At 38.5% G+C, this 21410-nt stretch overlaps 1 protein-coding gene across 1 annotated transcript; it reads right to left on the reverse strand.

Moving 5' to 3' along the window:
* Positions 1–1807: 1807 nt before the first annotated feature.
* MIOS (meiosis regulator for oocyte development) lies at positions 1808–15416 on the reverse strand. The gene is made up of 11 exons (XM_051786034.1): positions 15282–15416; positions 13065–14431; positions 12762–12860; positions 11574–11831; positions 10214–10383; positions 8299–8364; positions 7525–7683; positions 6651–6803; positions 5269–5473; positions 4045–4174; positions 1808–3830 (listed from the first exon to the last, which is right to left on the reverse strand). The coding sequence occupies exons 2-11, from the start codon at positions 14359–14361 to the stop codon at positions 3734–3736; spliced, it is 2634 nt and encodes an 877-aa protein (XP_051641994.1). The 5' UTR covers positions 14362–14431; positions 15282–15416; the 3' UTR covers positions 1808–3733.
* Positions 15417–21410: the final 5994 nt, after the last annotated feature.

Genomic DNA, 21410 nt, shown 5'->3' on the forward strand with positions numbered 1-21410 from the left:
TTCAAAGTATTTTAAATAAACCTTAGCCATGTTCATTAAACTTTCATACAAACAGGTTTCGGGTTTAGTAGCTAGATTTAGTGCCTTAATAGGATTGCTAGCTTTGTACTTATTTATAGACATATTTTTTCAGTCAAGGAATTTGTTTCAAAGACTTATTAATCAAAATTACTACAAATTGGGGAGATGATCAATTTAACAGGGGATCTATTTTTTAATGCCTCTCTACCTCGAGGACAGACAGTGACTCAGTCACTGTCACTAGGAAGGAGGAGGCTTTCTAAGTAGGAGTCAATCTCATATAGCAAACAAGAACACAAGGTCCATGTGGCACTATACCACACTATCCTGTAGTGCTATCACCACCACTATTTTAGTGCTCAGCAGAATGCAATGTCATTCTTAATAACTGTCTGCATGTTTTCCTAGCATTTAGAACTATTTTGTTCTATTCTGCTTTAGAAAATTGCTATTTTGTGCATGTACACAGTCTGTAAATAAAGCAGCCTACCACTAGATGGCTTTAGTATTTTAGAGGGACCATCCTTGGGTATGAGGTCTTGTGAGTAAATGTTTGAACCTGGCTACATTGAGTGTGAAATGCCAGTTTCCCTTTGACAGTCAAGACTCTTCTTGTTCATGCAGTCCCACAGCAGTGAAGGGTGGCTGGGCAAGCAGGACATAACTAAACGTTTCCCCTACTTTTCAATTATCTGCTTCTCTACAGACTCTCAGGCTGTGGGAATAAATGGCCTACCCTGGCTATGTGGCTGTACTAACCAGACAGCAATGCAAGGAATTGTAAAATATTCTTGCTATTAGAGTAATGCTCAGGTCATATATGCATTTACCAGCATAATTTTCCACTGCCAGCTATTCCAAATACGAAGGGAAAGGCATAACCATGGGGCCTGCTACCTGTCAGCTAGGACTGATGGTTAGCAGGGCCCCAGGCATCACACACACAAGGAAGGTGAGAGAAACTGCCACAGTCATAGATAATAAAATGAGAAGTAGTGGCAGCTGGGGTCGCTGAGCAAAGGGGAGTCACCAGGGCAACTGTATCATAAACATCAGGGAGGGATGTCACCAAAGCCAGGGCCAGCAGCAGGACCAGTAACGGAAGGTGTGAAGAGCTGGTGGCTTCTTTGGGAGGACATGAAGCTGCTAAAAGGCAGGAATCTGGAAGAGGAGAGAGGGGTATGAAATGAATTATGTAATCAGAGCTGACTGAGAAGATCATGTCATTTGGGACAGGACTGCTCCCACCACGTTCCTGGCACCTTTTTTCAGGGCTCTTGGCTGACCCTGCTCACCTGCTCTGCTGTCCCTGCTCGGGACACGGGCACAACTCGTGTGGTGCTCATGTGTAATCAGCCTGTGCATATGATGATGAAGTGTTTTTACTCAATCAAGGAAGGGAGGGCACGCTGGAGCATCTAAGGAAATGGAAACAATGAAATGTAATCGGCCTGAACCACAGGGACAAAACATGCTGGCATGCAAGGCCACCTTCAGCAAATACCAGGGAACAGTAAATATAAAACTGCAGCTAATAAAATGAGTGTAGCTATAGTTTTTGTTAAAGACAACAAATCACCCCCAAAAGCACAGCTTTATTAATTTAAAAGCAAAACAAGGAAAAAAAATCGGATCATTAAAAAACATAGAGCTCTTGCTCTGTAAATTTTGCAAATAGTGTAATTACTGGCCTAAAAGCCTGATTACTATTTAACAGCCAAAACTGATAGCAATGCTGTACCAGAATATGCAACCTCCATAAACCAAAACATTTCAAAAGACATGATGAGTATCGAAATGAGCATGTAATTTAATCTAATGCAATGACAGAATTTGACACAAACAAGTACAGTCAAGTTGAAGACGTTATAGATGAATTTTCTTTCCATAAGAAAGCGAGACATAGTATGGTGGTAGATGCATTCAACTGGAATGGAAATTATCAGGAGAATTTACTAAATGTTAATGCAGAAGAATAAAAACACACGTGACACTTAAAAATCTTCATTTCCATAAAACAAAAGCTTTATTGCCTGTATTTATATAAATAGGGTACCATACAGTAAGCCCCAGTTTACATTTATAAATGGAGAACATTTTGAAGAGCTCTTCAACAGCAAAATGAAGTGTGCAAAAATACTGGAAAAAGAAATAAATATTCTAACAAGAAAGAAAAGGAACTGCTCTCCTATGCCTAAAAGTATCAAGTACCTCTTAGATTTTTAACTTAAAAAAAGATTGTTTTCAATTAGGCAAGAATTTTAGATCAGAAAAAATGCAGCAGATTTATTACAACATTAATGCTAAATCAGCAAATGTAGCCCAAAGTCCTGAATGTAATCTCGTATATCCACAAAAAACACTTCCACATTCTATCTTCTTGAAACTACATTGAGCATGTAAAACTAGTGGTATATTACAATATATTCTCTTAAAACACCAATTTTCACAGTCCTGGCAATATAGTACCAGTTTATTGCTAGCATTCCATTTAGTATTTTATAGCACACAAGTGTTGAGTAACTCATATACTATAAATAAACACACACCAAGTAAACTGATGTTATTATCATATACCTTAAAACAGGTTTGGGTTTTTTCCCTAATTTGTGTGAGTTTTGTTGCCTACAAAATCAAGGACAACAATACCAATTAGCTCCTAGCACAAAATACCATTGACGCTCTCTCAAGTTAATAAATAATCTTAATTCCAGCTGGTTACTCATCTAGAACTAGTCTGATAAATTACTTAAAATTGTGCAGCCTTTTGGGAGCAGACTAGTGTCTGCTGGTGACAAGAAGCAGGATTTATATAGGTTGATTCCACACTTCCCAGTATATTTCAGAAGTACGGTGAAATCCTGATTATCCCAGAGTCTTCAAATATTTTTGTAGTCAAAACTCAGCATGTAGTTTAAAATAAATATTTACAAGTCTCCAGTCCTTGAGATTTCAGGTCTCCACAGTACTAAAGTAATCACTCAACTAAAAACCTCCTATAGTTTATCTGCACTCTGCATTGAAACAGACACATGACTTCTCACTCAGGGAACTCCTCTCTACAGACTTCACTAGGAGAGCAAACCCCCAAATTCTTTAGCTTTATAATTCACATCAGCTAGGTATGTAGGCAAATTAAATAAGAGCTTGAATGCAAAGACATTGCTTTACTATGAATAAAACTTGGGGACAGGAAGAAATGGATTTTTCTTTAAAATAAAACCCTTTAGAATACAGTTAACAGTAGCATTTTAAATGAAGTTATGAGGAAACCATCATTTGCATACAAGAAAGTGTGATCAAACAACGAACAGAGGAATCCACAGCATCACTCTGCCATCTTCTGAAGGACACTTTCCAAGTGTTTATTTTGAGGGTCCACTTTCACAGCATATAAGCACAGCTTTGAGGCCGATCAGCATTATCCTGAAAACTTTACTGAAAACGGTCTTTGGATTTCAGTAAATCCTAAGAGTCCACAAATCCAGGAGTGCTTTTCTTCAGTCCTCTGAATAAGGACCACACACTACAGAGGCTCACTTCAGGAATAGCTGTTTCTACCAAGCACACTCATACACACATAATTTTACTAATTTGATAGCATTTTATTTTTTTTTTTTCCAGTCAGTAAGTCACAAATTACCTTTGTCTAAAATATATGCTTGGACTATGATGGACATCCATTGGAGAGCCACATATTTTCAAACAATATTTATGCCTGGACAGTCTCTGCTGGAATGAGATTCCCTGTTGTATCCAGCTGCATACACTTACAAGAGCAGGCAGAAACCGGGCACTCAGTATGGTCTCTAAGTAGCAATAACAGAAAAAAGAAAAAACAGGTAAAATAATTTGGCAATCTACACATTTAAGTATGTGCAGGGGTGTGTATCTCAGAAAAACTCAGCATCATAGTTCAGTTTTATTATTTAAACACTATAATGATAGATACAGCAAAGGAGGCATGTCCTACTCAGTGCAGCACACACATGTGAAATAACTAAGATTTTAACATCAACTTACCTGAACCAGCTCAGCATATGCCCAGCATGTCCACCATGCCTACAGTTGTGACACCAAGTAAACCAGTTGCTGAACTGGGCTAACTTCTTGTCTTTGCTAAGATCCACTTTTTCATCCGACTTGGATCCTCCTGTGTGGAAGCAAACCCACCCCCACAAATACAGCTGTAAATCATTAGACTTCATTTATATTTCAGCCCCAGCAATACTATTAAAATAAATTTGAAATTAGGAACATTATGTGAAGAAGCAGCCTGATTTTAAAAGGGAAGTCAGTAAAATTATTAAGAACTGGTGGAATGTCAAAACAAGAATTATATTACTGAGCTGTTGTTTCACATCATATGGACATGCTAAACTTGCCTATTAAGCAAATATTACAGACAAAATGTCTTTCAGTGGTGATTTATGTTTCAGTGGTTGATTTATGTTCCAGTGAATTATGGGCCTGTTCTGCTGCACATGAAATGTTCTGCTTTAGAAAAAAAATCAACAAAATCTAAGTTAGGAATTAGAACAAGTACAATATAGAAGTCCTAACACAGATCAGTGAAAGAATGAGAAGAGATATAAACAGATAACAATTGCACAGCTGTTTGTGGCTCTCTAACAAGACTGTCTTAAAAATATGGACAAAATCAGTTTCATTTAGATCTTACATAATGCTGAGCCCAAGACATTTAGAACCAAAAGAATTCTAGTTGTAATATTTCTTAGCTGTGACAGCACGACCTATACTGTCTTTCATACTTAGTGACAGAAAGTACACATCAAATTTATTCTCTCTTCCTCTTGCAGCTAAAAATTAATTCATTTACCTTGTAAGATTTATGTAGCATCCCTACAATTCCTCTCAAGAAAACACATTCTCCATTTCTTTCAGTTCTAAAGCTCACAATACTGACCTCCAGAATACTTAAATCTTTACATCAGTCTAACTATGGAATTTCACTGACAATCTCATTGGGAAAACTGTCAGAACCAAGTAACTGTGCATATTGTCTGACGCCAAAGAACAGAAACAAAGGTTTCATCACAAAATCAGATGGGATATAAACAAGTTCTTAATTATGGTCTTTCTCCCTTCAAAATGATGGATATGAATACTTACAGTATGAGCAAAACTAGAAAGAAAAAAGTGCAACAGAAGATCTTCCAATAGGAACTGCTAGTGAGGCCTCTAACTACTACTGCAGCTGAGTAACTAAAACCCACTGTGTCATACCTGGACAGCTGGAAACTGGTGTTCCCATATTTATCAAGCAAAGTGCACAGCGAGGAAGGGGCTTACGGCAACCAGGACAGCTTGTAACTTTTGACTTAGTTGGAGAACCACTGACTCCATATTGGCTAAAACCTCGCCCCTGATGAGGAATAGCTGAACAGCTGTAAGAGATTGATTTTCCACAGAAATTGCAACTCACAAACACCTAAAGAGAACAAAAGCCCATTAATTTTTTTGTTTGGTTCCACTTTTGCTACACCTATGAGTGAACCCATTCAAACTAGTAAACATTTATTTACCAGATATTCTAGCCAAGGAAAGCCAAGGCTATTTGTGAAGGAGTTCTTAACATCTTGGCTTATAGATGTGGCACACAGCTCTGAGGACTATGCCTTAACAATGCTCTTATGTACTTCAAAAGCACATAAAAACATGCACAACTCCTAAAACTTCAAAAAGTATTATTTAAGATAATAAAAAGCTACATCTGCAGTAATGGAAGAAATTAAGTTTACTTACTATATAATTGTCTGGTCTCCCTCCTTATAGTAGGGTGACTCACTCTAGAGTCCCCATCTTAAGGATTATCCTAATATTATTTATCTGCACCCCTCAGGCCACAAGTTGTGACTTGATACCAAGGAGCACATATTTTAAACTCTTTAGGGGCTATTTGTGTTAACCACATAAAGAAGAAACAATAAACTCAACTCCCTTCCACTTGGAGCAGCACAGATGCAGCTCTCCCCAAACAGCTGTGATGGATACATGAATTAAAAAAACAGCCTTCCTCAGAAATCCTCGGGCCCTAGAACTTGTAATGAACATACTTAGAAGACATGAGAGAGTAAAAGGTGCTGTGAGTAAAACCATTTTGGCTAAAAATGCCACCAGATGTTAAGAAGATAGCATTTGGGCAGGACGTTAGTTTTTGGGTCAGCTTATGTTCAGAACTGATAATGAAAGTTGTTGCTGTTCACTTTTAGTTCCAGGTTCAAGGGCTTCAAAATAGCTTTGAGGTTTGTTTCAATTAAAACAGAGCAATTTGAGCTAGTTCCCTGGTTTCAGCATCATTTTCACTGACACTGAATTCAGCTTGATGATACATCTCTGATTTTGTTTTTCAACATGTAAGGAAAAAAACCGAAGAGTTTCCAGTTTCCCCAGAAAAAAAGGTGTTGATAAGTCATAGGTGCTGAAAGACCTGTTACTTAAAAGAAAAGGTGACAGGTTCTTGTTTTAGGGCAGCCTTAGCTGAAATCCTTCTTTTGCACACAAACTGTCCTGAAAGCCAAGGTGCAGCCAGCAACTTTTTTTTTACAGAAGTGCCATGCCACGTTTCTTTCTGGACTGGTCATACTTCATACAAGAATTACATTTACCTGGGCTAAAGGCTTTGAACTGGGATCCAGCTTACTCCTGTGGATATCAAATTCTGCACGTTTATGCCAAAATCTCCAAGCATCTAACAGATTCCTGTAGTTCTCAATCCAGTACTGAACTCTTTCATCCTTAAGTACATCTGATGGAGAACCCTAAAGCAGGCAGGAAAAAATGCCAGACACACAATACCTATTATTCACTTTTTCAAAAGGCTTTACAAAATGCACACGATATGCGAAACAATACAGTGTAATTTGTCTTAAAGAAGATGAAGTTTCTGTGAGTTTGATAAAGGTTTTCTTCGGTCTGCCTCTCTAGTTGAAAATACTTGTGCTGCCACATCCTCCTAAGAACTCATATCAGTGAGATGAAGGATTTGAAAGTTCTGTCATATATCACAATCCATATCACTGTTAAGATTACATATGCATTTAAATACTGTGCTGGCAATAGCTGCTACTGTGTAAGGGCCAAGATAAGTCCATCATTAAAAAACCCAAATCCAATGCTTACAGACAAACAAAAAACCTCACCTTTGTTCTCCATCAAAATCCTGGAAGGAAAAAAAATAATGACCCTGTCAGGAAACACACCAGCAATAAGGAGAGAAATGAGTATTCCCAGTTTAACTAGCGAAAAGGACAATGATTTCCTTTTGTCTCTTTTCTCTACCATCTCAACCAGAGGGTGTAAAGACACGTGCTTGTCATTAACACTTAGTGTTTCAGATGACTCCACATAACAGGCACAATATATATTGTCCCAATTTAACAAAGAAAATACTTTTTAGTTCACAAGATTAGGTACTACACTGATAAAGAAACTATGGGTTTTTTCTCCTCTGTAAAGCTTTATCTCAAGTGAAACACTAACCTGTAGCATGCAATAGCTTGCTGTCTGGACATCTCCAGTTCTGTCAACATAACTTTCCATCAAGTCAACCCCATCTTTTGTCAGCCCTGTTAACAGTATTCCCTCCAAATTCCCAGCCTCCTTCATTTCATTCGTCAGCTTTTCAATAAACCTGTTCAGCTATAAAAAAAATACATAAGTAAATATATAAATATATATAATAAGAGTGTCTTCTGCTAACAGAATATGCTGCTTGCTGGATGTTACACAGAAAATGTTAAATTATTATACTGTCCTGCATTGCATGAAATCAAGTATTTATAACGAACTTTAATATTCCTGATAGGAAGTGCAAAGAAGGAAGTTATGTAATCTTTAAATACTTTGGTGAATTTAAAATAAAACGTTCCTGCTGTAAAACCAAACTTTAACTTGAGAGAACATAAGCATCTGGAAATAACCACTGAATAAGTACAAACACTCTCCAGTAAAACAGGTCTACAGGTAATGCAATAGCACTTAAACTACCATGTAATGAATACTAATAGAAAAAACCCAAAACAACAAAACCAAACAAAAAATATCCCCCGAACCAACCTAGCAAAAACCAAACCAAAAACCAAGCTGAAGGTACAAACCAAAAACCAGCTTATACCATACCTTATATACTACTGTGATGACAAAAACCAAATCACACATGACTCTACTTCCAGTGTTCACCCCTCTACCCCAGAGTTTCTTCTCTGAATAAAGACCAGTTTAAAAGTTTGCTTAGAAGTACAACCACAAACTCACCTGAGCATCATTGAGAAACTTGCAAGCAAATGCCACTCTGTCTCGTACAGCCACATTATTTTCATACTTCAGAGAGAAAAATGGGAACATTAACATCACATGCAAGTTTCCACTTTTTCAATACATTGTAAAAATCAGAGCATTTCCACTACTGTGTAACTAACACAATGAAACCAATTGTGCAAAAAGAAAACATGGCATCTGAAGAAAGCTGACACTGAGTATAGCACCGTAATGGTTTATAGTCAGAGGTATCAGAGGAAGACTGGGGCTACAGGAACAGTCTATACAAATGGCAGGAAGGCCTCCTACAACACATCCTCCATCGTTTATGAAACTCTACAAAAAGAAACTCAGCAAGTCATGTAGAGCTGGGCTTAGTGCTTCTAGCACAAATGGCCAAGAGTCTCACCAAGTCACAGGCGAAAGAAAAACAAACTATTTTCATATTTACAAAAATTCCCACTAATTCCTCTCTTCCTTTTCACCCCACTCCTTTATCCAAAACCCACTGCTGTGTGCTAATATAGTCGATCAGGGACTAACATATCAATTTCCACGCCAACTGTGTAATTTACTAATAAAACTTTCTGACTGTGAACCCTCTGACTTTTGTTGTTCCTTTCGACCAATGAGCATTTAGGAATCTTAGGTGCTTCCTTCCCCTTAGGAGTGAGTAGTCACATTTATCATATTTGCAAAATAACTAGCCTAACCAGTCAATTCCTTCCTAAAATTGCAAATAAAAGTTAACAAAGTAAACAAAACACCCCATGCAAACAAAAACTAACTCCAAACACCCAGAACATGAATTTCTCAGAAGTATATTGACACTCGAGGTGCAGTGATATTTACTTTCTGCTTTTTAAGCCTTTTACTAGATGAGATACTGAAGAAAAAAAGTACTGGACTAGATTAATTCTAGTACTTAGCTATGCCCACACTTTTCCCTCTTGATATCCTCAGAATAGAAACTGTGACTGACATTGCCAAAACAAGATGTGCTTGACAAAAATCTCTTTCATGCAAACTTCAACAAGTCTTAGTGAAGGAAAAATTAAAATAAAACCAAACAAATAACACCAGTGAGTTTCCAATTCATCAATAAAAACCTAGAAAATTACTACCAGAGAACAAGAATACTCTCTTTCAAAGAGAGAAAAAAAGACTGAGGTTTCTCTCCTCTGGGATTCTAATCTTTTATTTATTTGATTACTGTAAAAGCATCATATTATGTCAACTTTGTTTTCAACAGCTTTGGGCCAATTACCCTGTTGCATTACAGGAGTCCTCCCTCGGGCTAAATAATTCCTACTGATTCAAGTATTTCTGTTGTTCGCTAACCAAGAATCAAATATGTTACTCCTCCAAAGATTCAAAGTATCTCAAGATTAAAGATTTAGTTTGCTCTTCACATGGCAATTCTGTATCAATTTCAGATGTGAAACTGCTCTGCTTACCATTCCTACACAGTGAAATTATTTTAACAAGTAAACAAGGAAAAATAAAAATACAATTCAGTGCAAATATAGCTTGGTGAAAGTTCTGCAAACTCCCCTGCATTTATTCAGCTTTTTGCAATTCCATTAACCTCTCTCCCCTTTTTACCCACTGTTTAAATTATTTTGATAATGTATTTCTAGTGATTTAATAACTCCATGCCAAAGATAAAATCCCTCTAAAAAATGTGTGAACTATAATGGATATTTGGGCTGTTTATGCATGATTTGTTCACTAACGCAACATTCGCTAATATGAGGTGTCTGTTGAGAAGAAACAAATGCTATTTGCCAGCATCAGGATAAAAGAATATATTCTAATCTGATTAATTCCTGGAGTATATAGCCCTTCCCCTACATGTTTCTATAAGCTCCTATTACACAGAGGAATTTTAACCAAACAGAAATTTACTCACCAAAACACCGTCATATGAACCAGACTCACTTGTCAGGAAAGCAAACATTGCACACAAGTAGGGATTGTTCAGCTGCAGTCTCAGAGTACTGCACATTTCTCTCCAAAGTGAGTTCTTCTCATCTGTGTAGCCTGACAGAGCCATTGCTACTACGTTAAGGTTCAGATCACCTGATTTATGAAAAGCAATCAGTGAAACAGTGTTATTCAAGTTAAGGACTTAAAAAAATCCAGTTAAAACTGTAATTGAAAGCATCCATTTAAAACGCAATGTTTTGTCAGGATGCAAGACAAAATGCAGTAGAATTAACACTAGCTAAAATAAATGTGCATACACTAGCATGTATGCACTTGTTTCTGCATTAAATGCCTCTGTTCAGGTAAGTTAACATCTCTAAAAGTCACAAGCCACAATAGCCTCATTACACTTCAAACAACATCACACACCAGTGTGGTATCTTGAAATAGCTATCAAAAAAGATTGTCATTATCATAATTCATCTCCAGAAAAAGTGAAAAATGGGATTGTATATCCAGCTATCGCTTAACAGATCTAGCTGGAGGATGACAATGTTATATAGCAGTTTCAAGTTAAGAAGTTTCCTAAAACATGAAACTATTTCATCTAAATATTCATTCTGTCAAAGTTCAATTTTATTCTTGAATTTGAAGATAGCATGTCTTCAATCTGAACCCCTGCATGAAAAGCAGAGACAGACACTCATACCCCCACTAAAAGGGGAAATACTAAAAATAAAGGAATCTTTAGAGCTTGTCGTCTTACCTACCCATTTTAGTGGCACAACAGTCTTTCTAATTTAATAGAGAACACAGATGCAAAGCAGTGCTGTAGGAGGCACAAAAGCCACAGAACAAAGCCACTTCCATCTCCCAGCTCCAGTATCTTAACTTTTCCATCATACACCGCAACTCTTAACAGATATTACCCCAAACCAAATGTTTTCTGCAGATCCCAAACATTATGTTTTAATTATTCCACAGCCACTGCAGTGACAATACAGCCCAACAGAAGCAGATTTACATGACATCCAGCCAAGAAGCAAATCCACTAAAGTAAAAGAATCCCACTAGTTCCAAATGTATGTCTCTCTGGGGTTTGTATCAGTAAGAAATTCTGAAACATCTGATCTATTTTAATTAGACAGTATGACATATGGTAGTCTGAGGAGCGAAATACCAGGATTGTCAGATTCTCAAGCTCCAATACAACTGCTTCAAGTAACAACTTTATAAGACAACAGGCATCTCTTCCATACTATCTTCCATAATTCTGTTAATAGAAAAAAAATCTACTGATCTGATATAGTGCCAGAACAGAAGACACTAAACACAATACGCACCTTTTCCTGAGATAGCCCCTTTATGCAGAATTTGTATTGCTCGCCGTATGTCCAAGTTGAAAAGTGCTACAGCAGCAGCTCGTTCCCAGTCTCCTTCCTGTTCCAATGAATTTAGAAAAGGTTCCACATCTAAGTCTGTTCCCTTCTTTATCCACCCACAGAGCTGCAAAGCCAAGTATCTCTCCTCACTCAGATATTGAATAATATCTGCCTGTCTATCAGATCCACTCCTGCTGTGCCTGAGGTTCTCTGTTGTTCCTAGAAATGGGAAATAAGTTAAATTATGCTTAAATCACAATTTACATCGCAATCACAATGAGGTTTTCATTTCAATCATAATGCAGAGTGCAAAAGCTGAGTGTTATTTTTCAGTACTTTAAATTAACAGTGCTTACAACTCCATAGTAAGGAGCAGCATACACAAAATTATTTTGATCTGCTAAAAAAAAAAAAAAAATGCACCTAAACTTGACACACATTCCCCACTAAGTTTTTTTTTTGATTCCTCTACCTCTTACTACAGTTGACAGGGCTTTTCAGTATGTTCAAAATGAAAATACATAATACACAGTCAAGCACCTGCTCTACCAGTTTTCTTCTTAGCCAGCATCAATGTGCTAGAAGCTTTCCCACCACTGAAGGCTTATTTTTTGCTCCAAGGAGCATTATATTAAAAAGACATATAATGAATAGAGAAGATTCAAATAATAGATTATACTAACAAAAACTTTAGTGAGCATGAGAGGCTGAATGTGATACACCAGGGGCAATTACCACTTCAGAACAGGACAGCTTATCTAAACACAGTTGTGCAAACGTACTTAATACGTTAGCAGTAACTACAGTAAAGTCACATTCCTAGAATTATATCCAGATGTAGAGTTTTGGAAAATAAAATAGTCCTGTGGGGAGCAAGAATTCTCAGTGCCATAGTCAAAACTCACTATGTTTGAAATAGTTCAAAGATTTACCTCTGCGGATATTATGCTTTTATGATTACTGAACACTGAAAATTCTGGAAATTACTGTAATATAAACTGTTAACTTACATTATTAATACATAAACAGAAAGACTTTGTTTCAATATTTTTAAGTAGCCTTTTTGGACAATTATTAAGGATAGACCAATGAGTGCATCATTCTGCAAACATACTACAACAGAACTTAGCAAAATTAGAACATTCTTACCCAAAGATGACTTCACAATTGATTTAATGCCAGCATAAACTAAGGGACCTTTGTTTCCTGTAAGTTTTTGATCCATATCTTCAGTATACTGCTTCATAAGTATTTTCATGTATAGGAAGCTTAATTTTTCCCAAGTGTTTGAAAAACTGTTTTTAAAAATTTAAGGTTACATCCTGTTAACATGCAAAGCATTTACAGGATGTTACATTATATTTAAAGATTTTAATGCATTTCATATAAATGGTTTACACACAAAGGTATATTACTTCCTTAGGACAGAAACTACAGTAAAATAAAGGATATAATGCAGAGTGTACCAAAGCGATTTCAGCTGAGGATCTTCATTTCCAGCTAGGAGGTGATTTCTCCAAACTTGTTCAGTATCAAGACCATACCTTGACAGAGCTCTGAGCCGCATTTTGGTTGCTATGTCTTTTTCCAAGGAACTAGCCTTTCCTTCTTCTGTACACTCATACAAATGTCGTCCACAAGCCCACATTAAGGATGTCACTGGACTCCATGCAAGAGAAATTCTTTCAAAAACTGTGAAGTCAGACATAGTCCTGTTGGGGGTCACTACTACCATTCGATTTTGACTTGTGGGATGCCAGGCAAAGGAAGCAATGTAATTTTCACAAGGTTGGACACTTCTTTCAATTATCGTTGGCTCAGTTTCATCTCCAATAGGGGTGGGAGTATGCTGCATGTCATACAGCCTAATGATATTACTATCCCTTGTCAAAGTAGCTAACAGTCCAGTTCTTGTTGGACACCATGCAACTTTTGTTAAGGGTTTTGGTTGCTCTGTCAAGGTCAGAACAGGCTTTTCAAACTTTCTTAAATCCCATATGGCAACCTGACCTTCATAGAAGGAAGCTACACGATCGTGGAAATACGGATCAACAGTCACTCCCTGGACAGCCTTAGTGTTTACAAATATTTTTTGGCTTGTGTTCCTTAGATCGAATATAGCCAGATTTCGATGCATTCCAGCTAACAGCAGCTTCTGATCCCGTGGAAGCCAACAGAGAGAGAGACAAGCATCATTCTGTCCTAATTCATACAGTGGCTTTGTTACTACCAGTCCTGATTCCGCATCCCCTGTTGAAAGTCTTACTTTCTCTGTAGCAACTGCAGTCTCTGGGGCATATTTGCTACTGATATCCCAGATCAGCACTGAAAAGTCAGCCCGATGTTTATCTAAGCCAGCAGCCAGCCAATTGCTATCCAGTGGATTCCACGCCAGGGTATTACACTGCCGTGCATGTTTGGGAACAAACTCTTTGCCTATCAAATCTTTAGATTTTGAGTTGTGGTCTTGACCAAGGCTGGTAAGTACCACTCGGCCATTGGCCTGTCCAACAGCAAGGAGACATTCGGGATCGTACTTGGGATACCAGGCCACACATTTCATGTAGGGCGTATCCGAGTTTATGGACAGCAGCGTAGCCGTAGTTTCTTCTGACAGGCGCAAGGACCCTGCCTTGAGTTCTGAACTCATAGCAGAGTCGATGTGATAAAGGCTCAGCTCCGAGTCACACACAACGAATCTGTCAACATGATGCGGGGCCCACAGAATATCAGGTTTGGAGCCACTCATGGTTGGGGTAAGCTCATGCACAATCTAAGCTCTGGTAAGAATATTCAGGTGATATCCATGCATATGAAAACTGTTGAGAAAACAATCAGTAGGAACATTATCAAAACCCAAGTTCTTTTGCAATTTGAGTTCATCACTAAACAAACAAAAATATGAATGACTTTTAGCCCAGGGGTTTAAGACGTAACACGTTTCAGGCAAAAACCTTAAGCATTCTCTGCATTACATCATTTTCCTCACAGCACACTTTGCTGGCATGTACCTACTAAGATAGAACCAACACAGCCACCTACAAACTGATGACAACAGGATTTGCTGTGTTTACAAACTCCACACCAGTGTTAAGCAAGAAGACATTAACCAAGATGGAATGTGGCACAATTCGTGGGTGGGATGCAGGGAAGGAGCCACTCCCTCAAACATCTAGAAGATAATTTCTCTCCCTAATTGAAGGGCATTAGTTGACAAAAATTAGAGTCTATCTGTTTTATCTGAAGCCTGCTCCACAGCCTAGAAAAGCTTGCTCTCTTTGAAGATTTCTATAGAAATACAACTTGTTATCTTATTGTATAGCTCCTGATGCCACCTCCTGCCCAATGTAACCTTGTCTTCCTTCGTATCTGGTCCAGCAACACTCAGTAGCTTCATGCCCAGAATCATTACGCATGCTCACCTACAAACAGATCCCACAAACGTCTTTTATAACTGGGGACATGCTGGATTGGGAAGTATGAAAAGATAGCGGTATTTACTTTCCCGGGCCTGTGTGTGCCTGCCCGTCCTCCACACCGCCCGGCTTCTACGAGCTCCGAGGGGCGCAGGGGCCCCTCAGCAGCCCCTTCCCGGCAGGAGCCAGGACGCTGCCACCCTCCTTCTCTCCCTCCTTCCCACTTTCCCGGGCGCAGCAGCTGCTCACCCACCTCGCGGGACCCTCCAGCACCTCCGCCGCCGCCGGCGAGAAGGGGCGGGTGAGAAGACGGCGACCCGCCGGCCCCGCCGCCCGAGGGGAAAGCACGGGAAGCACACGCGGGTTTCCGGCGGCGGGGGCGGTGCGGAAGGAAAAGTGCGGCAGTTCCGGCGCGCGCGGCGGCGGGAAACGGGAAGGGGAAAGGGAAGTTCCGCCTGGCGCGGGGCGGGGCCGTGACGCACTTCCGCCCCCGGGCCGCGCTCTCCCATTGGCCGCGGGAGCCCCGCCCTCCCCGCGCGCCTCAGAGCACCGGGACTGGTGGCCCGGGGAGGCCGCGGCGTGTCCCGGACTCGGGCTGGTCCGGAACCGTCTGGATGCAGTCCTGTGCCGTGGGCTCTAGGATGACCCTGCTTGAGCAGGGAGGTTGGACCAGATGGCCCACTGTGGTCCCTTCCAACCTGACCCACCCTGTGATTCTGTGATCTTAAAGATATCCCATTCCAGCCACCCCCCGCCTCCCCATGGGCAGGGACACCTTCCCCTGGGCCAGGCTGCTCAGAGCCCCAGCCAACCTGGCCTTTGACACTTCCAGGGATGTGGCGTCCGCATCTTCTATGGGCAACCTGTGCCAGTGTCTCACCACTCTCACAGTGACAAATTTATTCCCCATATCCAATCTAACCCTACCCTCTGTTTCTGGGGCCCTACTCAAGTAGCCAAAGCACGGGGTTTTGTGACTCCATTTCATCTCCAGGAAACCTGTTCCAGTATTTGATGAAACTCAAGAGTCATAAAGTTTTCTTACTTATAAACTACCTGGAAGGAAAAAAAAATATATATTTCCTTGCTCCTGTATTATTAGAATTTCACAACCTGCTTTTCTTCAAGCTGTGGAGATGTGAATTTTAACCTTTTCTCCTTTTGTTTATAATGCTCTTCAAACTTGTCCGAAATAAAAATTACAAGCTGAAGTATTAATTGGACAATTTCAAGTTCTCTCTGAATAACTTCCTTCTTCATATAGAAACTAATATTTGGTCTGGAAATATTTAAATGTCACATTTGTATTTATTTATCACTGTTAGAGTCAGGATCTTTTTTCCTTATTTTAGCTGCTTCTCTTATTTCTTTCTTTTCTCAGAAAATAAAGGGAATGCATACTCTTTGGCTTCCTTATTAAATATTTTCCTATTTTTTCTTTTGAATTACAGTAAATAATTTGTAATGGTGTTACCAGTGTTTTTATAGCTTTTCAAAAATTTTTAAGGAAAATGTATGATAAAGTACTGTCTATCCATCTTTTCAATAACTTCCCTGTGTTCAGTGCCTTCAGTTTAAAAATGTGGATTGAGTGGCTTTTAATATCATTTGTGTTAATGTCTGTTTTCTGTTTTTTCTTGTCTCTAAACATACTGGAGAATTTGTGTCATCCAACAAAACTACATTTTGTATGTTAAATTTTCATGGCGTTTATTAATTTAAGCCACAAATGTGATATAACAGTACAACAACTAGTTGGCTTAGATTTCATTCTAATATTCCTTCAATTTTAAAAGCATTTTCCCTTATAAAACCAGCTTTTTTCCCCCTTAATAATGGTAATCTTTAGGTACTCAGCAGTTTTTTTGATAAATAAAAAAGGCCAAGCATTGTAGAAAAAAATAAGAGTAGTTCAAATAGAGTAACCTATCATATATCAAAGGCAAAATTGGCAGCCTGTATTTTCATGCTTATCTTTTTCATTTTTCATCATTCCATTTCCTCTGCTACTGTTGAAGTGGGACATAGTGACTTTTTCACATCTGTTTCAAATAATCACCTGCTGGTTCTTTTTATGACAAAGATGAAATTCAGTTTGTATGTTCCTAACATTTTACCATGGGAAAGTATGTGAGTTTAGTTTATGAATTTAGCTAACATTTGCAATAAGCACATCATCTAACTTTGATTTTAAGAGTAAGTTCTTTAGGTACTAGTGAATCAGTAGCTGAAGTATCTGAGATCTCATTTCTTGAGTCCTAATGATGGTCCAAATACACTACTAACATACACACAAACTACAGAAAGGGTGTTTCCTGTGTCTTTGGCACAAGAGAGATTCAGAGAAATTTAAAAATGAAAAATTGTATTTTGAACCAGTAAATGCTCTTATTCCAATGACAGGTACAAAGCAAGTTAATAGAAACACAAGCTATTTAGTGTTTCAGAATGCACAATATTTTCTGTAGGCACGAAATGGCAACACAACAGATGCTGCACTGTCTGCACATGAGAACTTTGGTCATCTTTGCTTTAGGCTGTCAGTGAAGTAAAAAAATTGCAAAAATTATTCTAAATTGGAATTTTGGGTGGTTTTTTGAGGGGGTTTTATGTGTTTGGCTTTCTTTTAAGGACACCAATGTGAGCCTGGTCCAAAAAGGAATTGTGGCATTTCAGGAACTGGACTTCCACAAAGTAACGTGAATCTATTTTAAACAATTGCTATTTTAATATTTGCTCACTTTTCTGACAAATATAAGTAATAATTTACCTTAAAACTAATGCAAAACATTTCTCAGGTCAGTATTACGTGTGTTCCTAAGTGACACAACAAGACCGTAATTTCAATTCTCTGACAACTCAGAACTGTACTTATTTCAGCAGATTACACTATCTTGCTGGCACACTCACTGATCACTTTTAACTTCCATTGATTTTGTAGTGCTCAAAAGATCTATGTGTCTGGTACTGGCGTTCACAATCTGGGTATTCAAAAGAGAGGAATGTATGAAACAAGTATTTAGTTTCTCAGGATCAGGTAAGAACTAAGGAGTGAAAGCAGTTTGTTCTTCCAGGAGATATCCTCCCTCCTTGAAGCCTTGTATTGTAGTCTTTTAATATCTTAGTCTCTAGCTTTCACCTTCTATTAGAAGGACACAAATGTTTTGCCCAGACAGTAGCCTCGTTTACCGTGTGTGTGCAGATTAAATGCTGAATGAGTCACCCTGTATATCACTATCACTAAGTCATTGTGCATTATCATGTAGATACACCAGAGGGCAGAATTTAGATACCATTAATATCTTTAGAGCTTACATATTCAGCAATTAAATGATCCTTTTGATACACTTATTGCAATCTGTTTTTAAAAAGGCATGTAATCATGACTCTATTTACACAGTGTATGAATAACAATGATACTGAATTAAGATCTATCTAGTATTAGGAACAGGGATTTTTAAAAACCTTTTTAAATATTTACTTCAAATTGCATCTGTTGGTGATGTCTCCTAGCCAGAGGAAAAAATCTACCATTCTTTGTAGTAATTATTGTCACTCTTATTGAGTGAAGAGCACACTGGGGGAAAAAATGTAGATTTAAGGCAGTGAGTTTTGATTGATATAATCAACCAAACTGATCCATAGTGTAAGTCCTTTGACACTTTACATTTATGTACTCTAGAATAGTCACCTACTTTCATACTTTTATAGATCTTTATCACATGCACATTCAGTTGTGGTTTTTCAAGCAACAGAATCATAATTTACTTTGTCTTCATACACAAGCTATCTTTTTTCTTTATGAACTCTCTCTTTTTATTTCTTCTTTACTATTTTTGAGTTGCAGTAATGAGAATAGCAGGAAATATTCAAGAAGGGCAGGTATGTACCAGGAAAGAAAGCCGATACATGACTTTTTCCAATAGAAGAAGTGACTTAACATGAATACAGGAACTAAAGGCTTTTAACCTGAAATTCACTAGCAACATAAAATGAGTTTTACATATAAAACTTCATACTGCAGACCAGAGCTTTAGTATGGTCATGTAATGGGTGCATTTAGACAGATTCAATAGTTGTGGGAGCTGTAGGTAATGAGCATTTGGTTCAGAGCATCTGGTTCAGGGCAACCATTGGAACACTGATGTGCTAAAAACTCTGCAAGAAGTATTACTGTTAAAAACAATGCTGTAATTTTGGAGTTGTGACTTCTGTCAGATTTGATTTCTAAGTGAGTACAAAGCTATGAAAATATATACAGACAAGACTAGTGAAAAAAGAAAGCTTTGAATTGTAAATCAACAATCCTGTAATGGAACTGTCAAGATTCTTACTGTACTTCCAAAGCACAGTAAGTAGTGAAGAAGAGCTTAGGCTGTGGCTGGAGACCGATTACACACAACATGCAACAGATTTAGAGATTTTCTAGTCAGAGAAATAAAACCAAACTTGACCTCATTGCTATCCAAATACTGGATGTTTGTCAGAACTACCAGGTTATATGTGTGTTTGACCAGACAAATTGTTATGTCTAAAAATCACAAATATTAACATTTTCTGATCTCTGCCAGATGAGAGTAATGTTTGCAGGTTCCCCCCAAAAAAAGATTTCCACATCTGGAAATCTATTCACTCGGTTCTGTTTTGGCACATATCAGCAGATAAACCTTACTGACTGCTGGAAAAAGTATTCTTCCATAGTTGATGATCCAATAGGCTGTCTACAAGTCTTGATCTAAGCATGAAAGAGGGTAAGAATAAGTATGTAGAGAGTATGGGTGATCCATGTGACTAATTTGTTGCTAATGAAATGCTTAATCATCACCATTGTCTCTAATCCAATAGAGGTTGGATGCTGCCAGTAATTGTAACTTATAGCACTAACAGATATTTAGTTAAAAATATTGTATTCCATTGAAACTCTTTAGGCAATATTTACTTAATGGAGATAATTAACCTCAATGAAGATGACACGTCTGACAGAAGATGATGGTAGAGGTTTCTAGGAAGAAGGTCTTTCAGGAGCTGGCTGCAGCTGCTGAGCCAATGAACTGGGGAAAGAGTGTGAGCAGTGGTTGCAGCTATTATGTTTCTCTGTTAACAGCATGTTCCTTCAGTACATTTCATGTTAACAAACCATGCACAGACTGACAGTTCTGTGTAGGAATGGTACTGTGTACAGTCATATGGCAGAGGTACAGCTCTCACATGCAGCTGTCATGACTAAACCCCAGCCAGCAACTAAACACTGCACAGCCTCTTCTCATTGCCTACCCCCAACAGTATGAGAGTAAGAGAATTGGAAGGGTAGAAGTGAGAAAACACGTGTTGAGATAAGAACAGTTTAATAACTGAAAAAAAACCCCAATAATAATGTAATGAAAAGGAAAATAACAAAAAGGGAAATAAACCCCAAGAAAACAAGTGATGCAAACCAAAAGAATTGCTCACCACCTGCTGGCACATGCCCTACCAGTCTCTGAGCAGTGATCTCACACTTTAAGTAACTGAACTTTCACATTAAAAAAATTATTTTTAGACAATCTACATCTTTACCCTTCACTTTGCCAGTCACATCTTCAGGTTGTCCCTGTTAATGTTGCAGCACTGGCTAGATCAGAGATGTGAGAACAGTACTGTATCTTTTGTAGGCTAGAACTGAAGTCTGACCTGATGGTTCGTGAGTCTGCCAAGACTGTATCATTCAAATTGCATTAGCAATTACAATAATAAAAGACAACTTTAAAAAAGAAAAAAAGAAGGGAAAACTCTTCCTGAGCTGGTGTCCTCAGAAGCGCTTTCTGCTCTTTAAATGCTTTGAGGGGTCAGATACAGACAGGATATCTAAAAGGAGTCTGTCATTTATGTAGCTCTCAGCATTTTGCATGCAAATTGTATTTGCTCTATCTACTGGCAGGCTTCAGAATAAAATTGTGTTATCATACTGTTAAATAAAAAGTTGGAGTGAGAGAAATGGTAAGTCTCGAGAAATCATGACATGCCCTGAAGGAGTTCTGTGCAGATGCCCAATAGAAGTTAGCAGCCAGTATCTGGACAGGCATTGCCTACTGGGCAAGACATCCCTCAGCACCTTGGTGGCAGGACACAGTCATAGAATCCTAGAATATCCTGACCTGGAAGGGACCCACAAGGATCACCTAGTTCAACTCCTGGCCCTGCATAAGCCAACCTCAAAAATCACACATGTGACTGAAAGAGCTGTCCAAATGCTTCTTGAACTCTGACAGACTTGGTACTGTGACCACTTCCCTGTTCCAGTACTGGCCTGTTCCTGGCTGCCACAACACTCTGCTGACTTATGTTCAACTTGCCATCAACCAGGACCCCAGAGCCCTTTCTAGCCTTTCATTCCCCAGGCTGT

The sequence above is a fragment of the Manacus candei genome, unplaced genomic scaffold, assembly GCF_025592945.1.
Source record: "Manacus candei isolate 608988 ecotype Guabito, Panama unplaced genomic scaffold, ASM2559294v1 h1tg000021l, whole genome shotgun sequence".
In the NCBI taxonomy this organism is placed as follows: Eukaryota; Metazoa; Chordata; class Aves; order Passeriformes; family Pipridae; genus Manacus; species Manacus candei.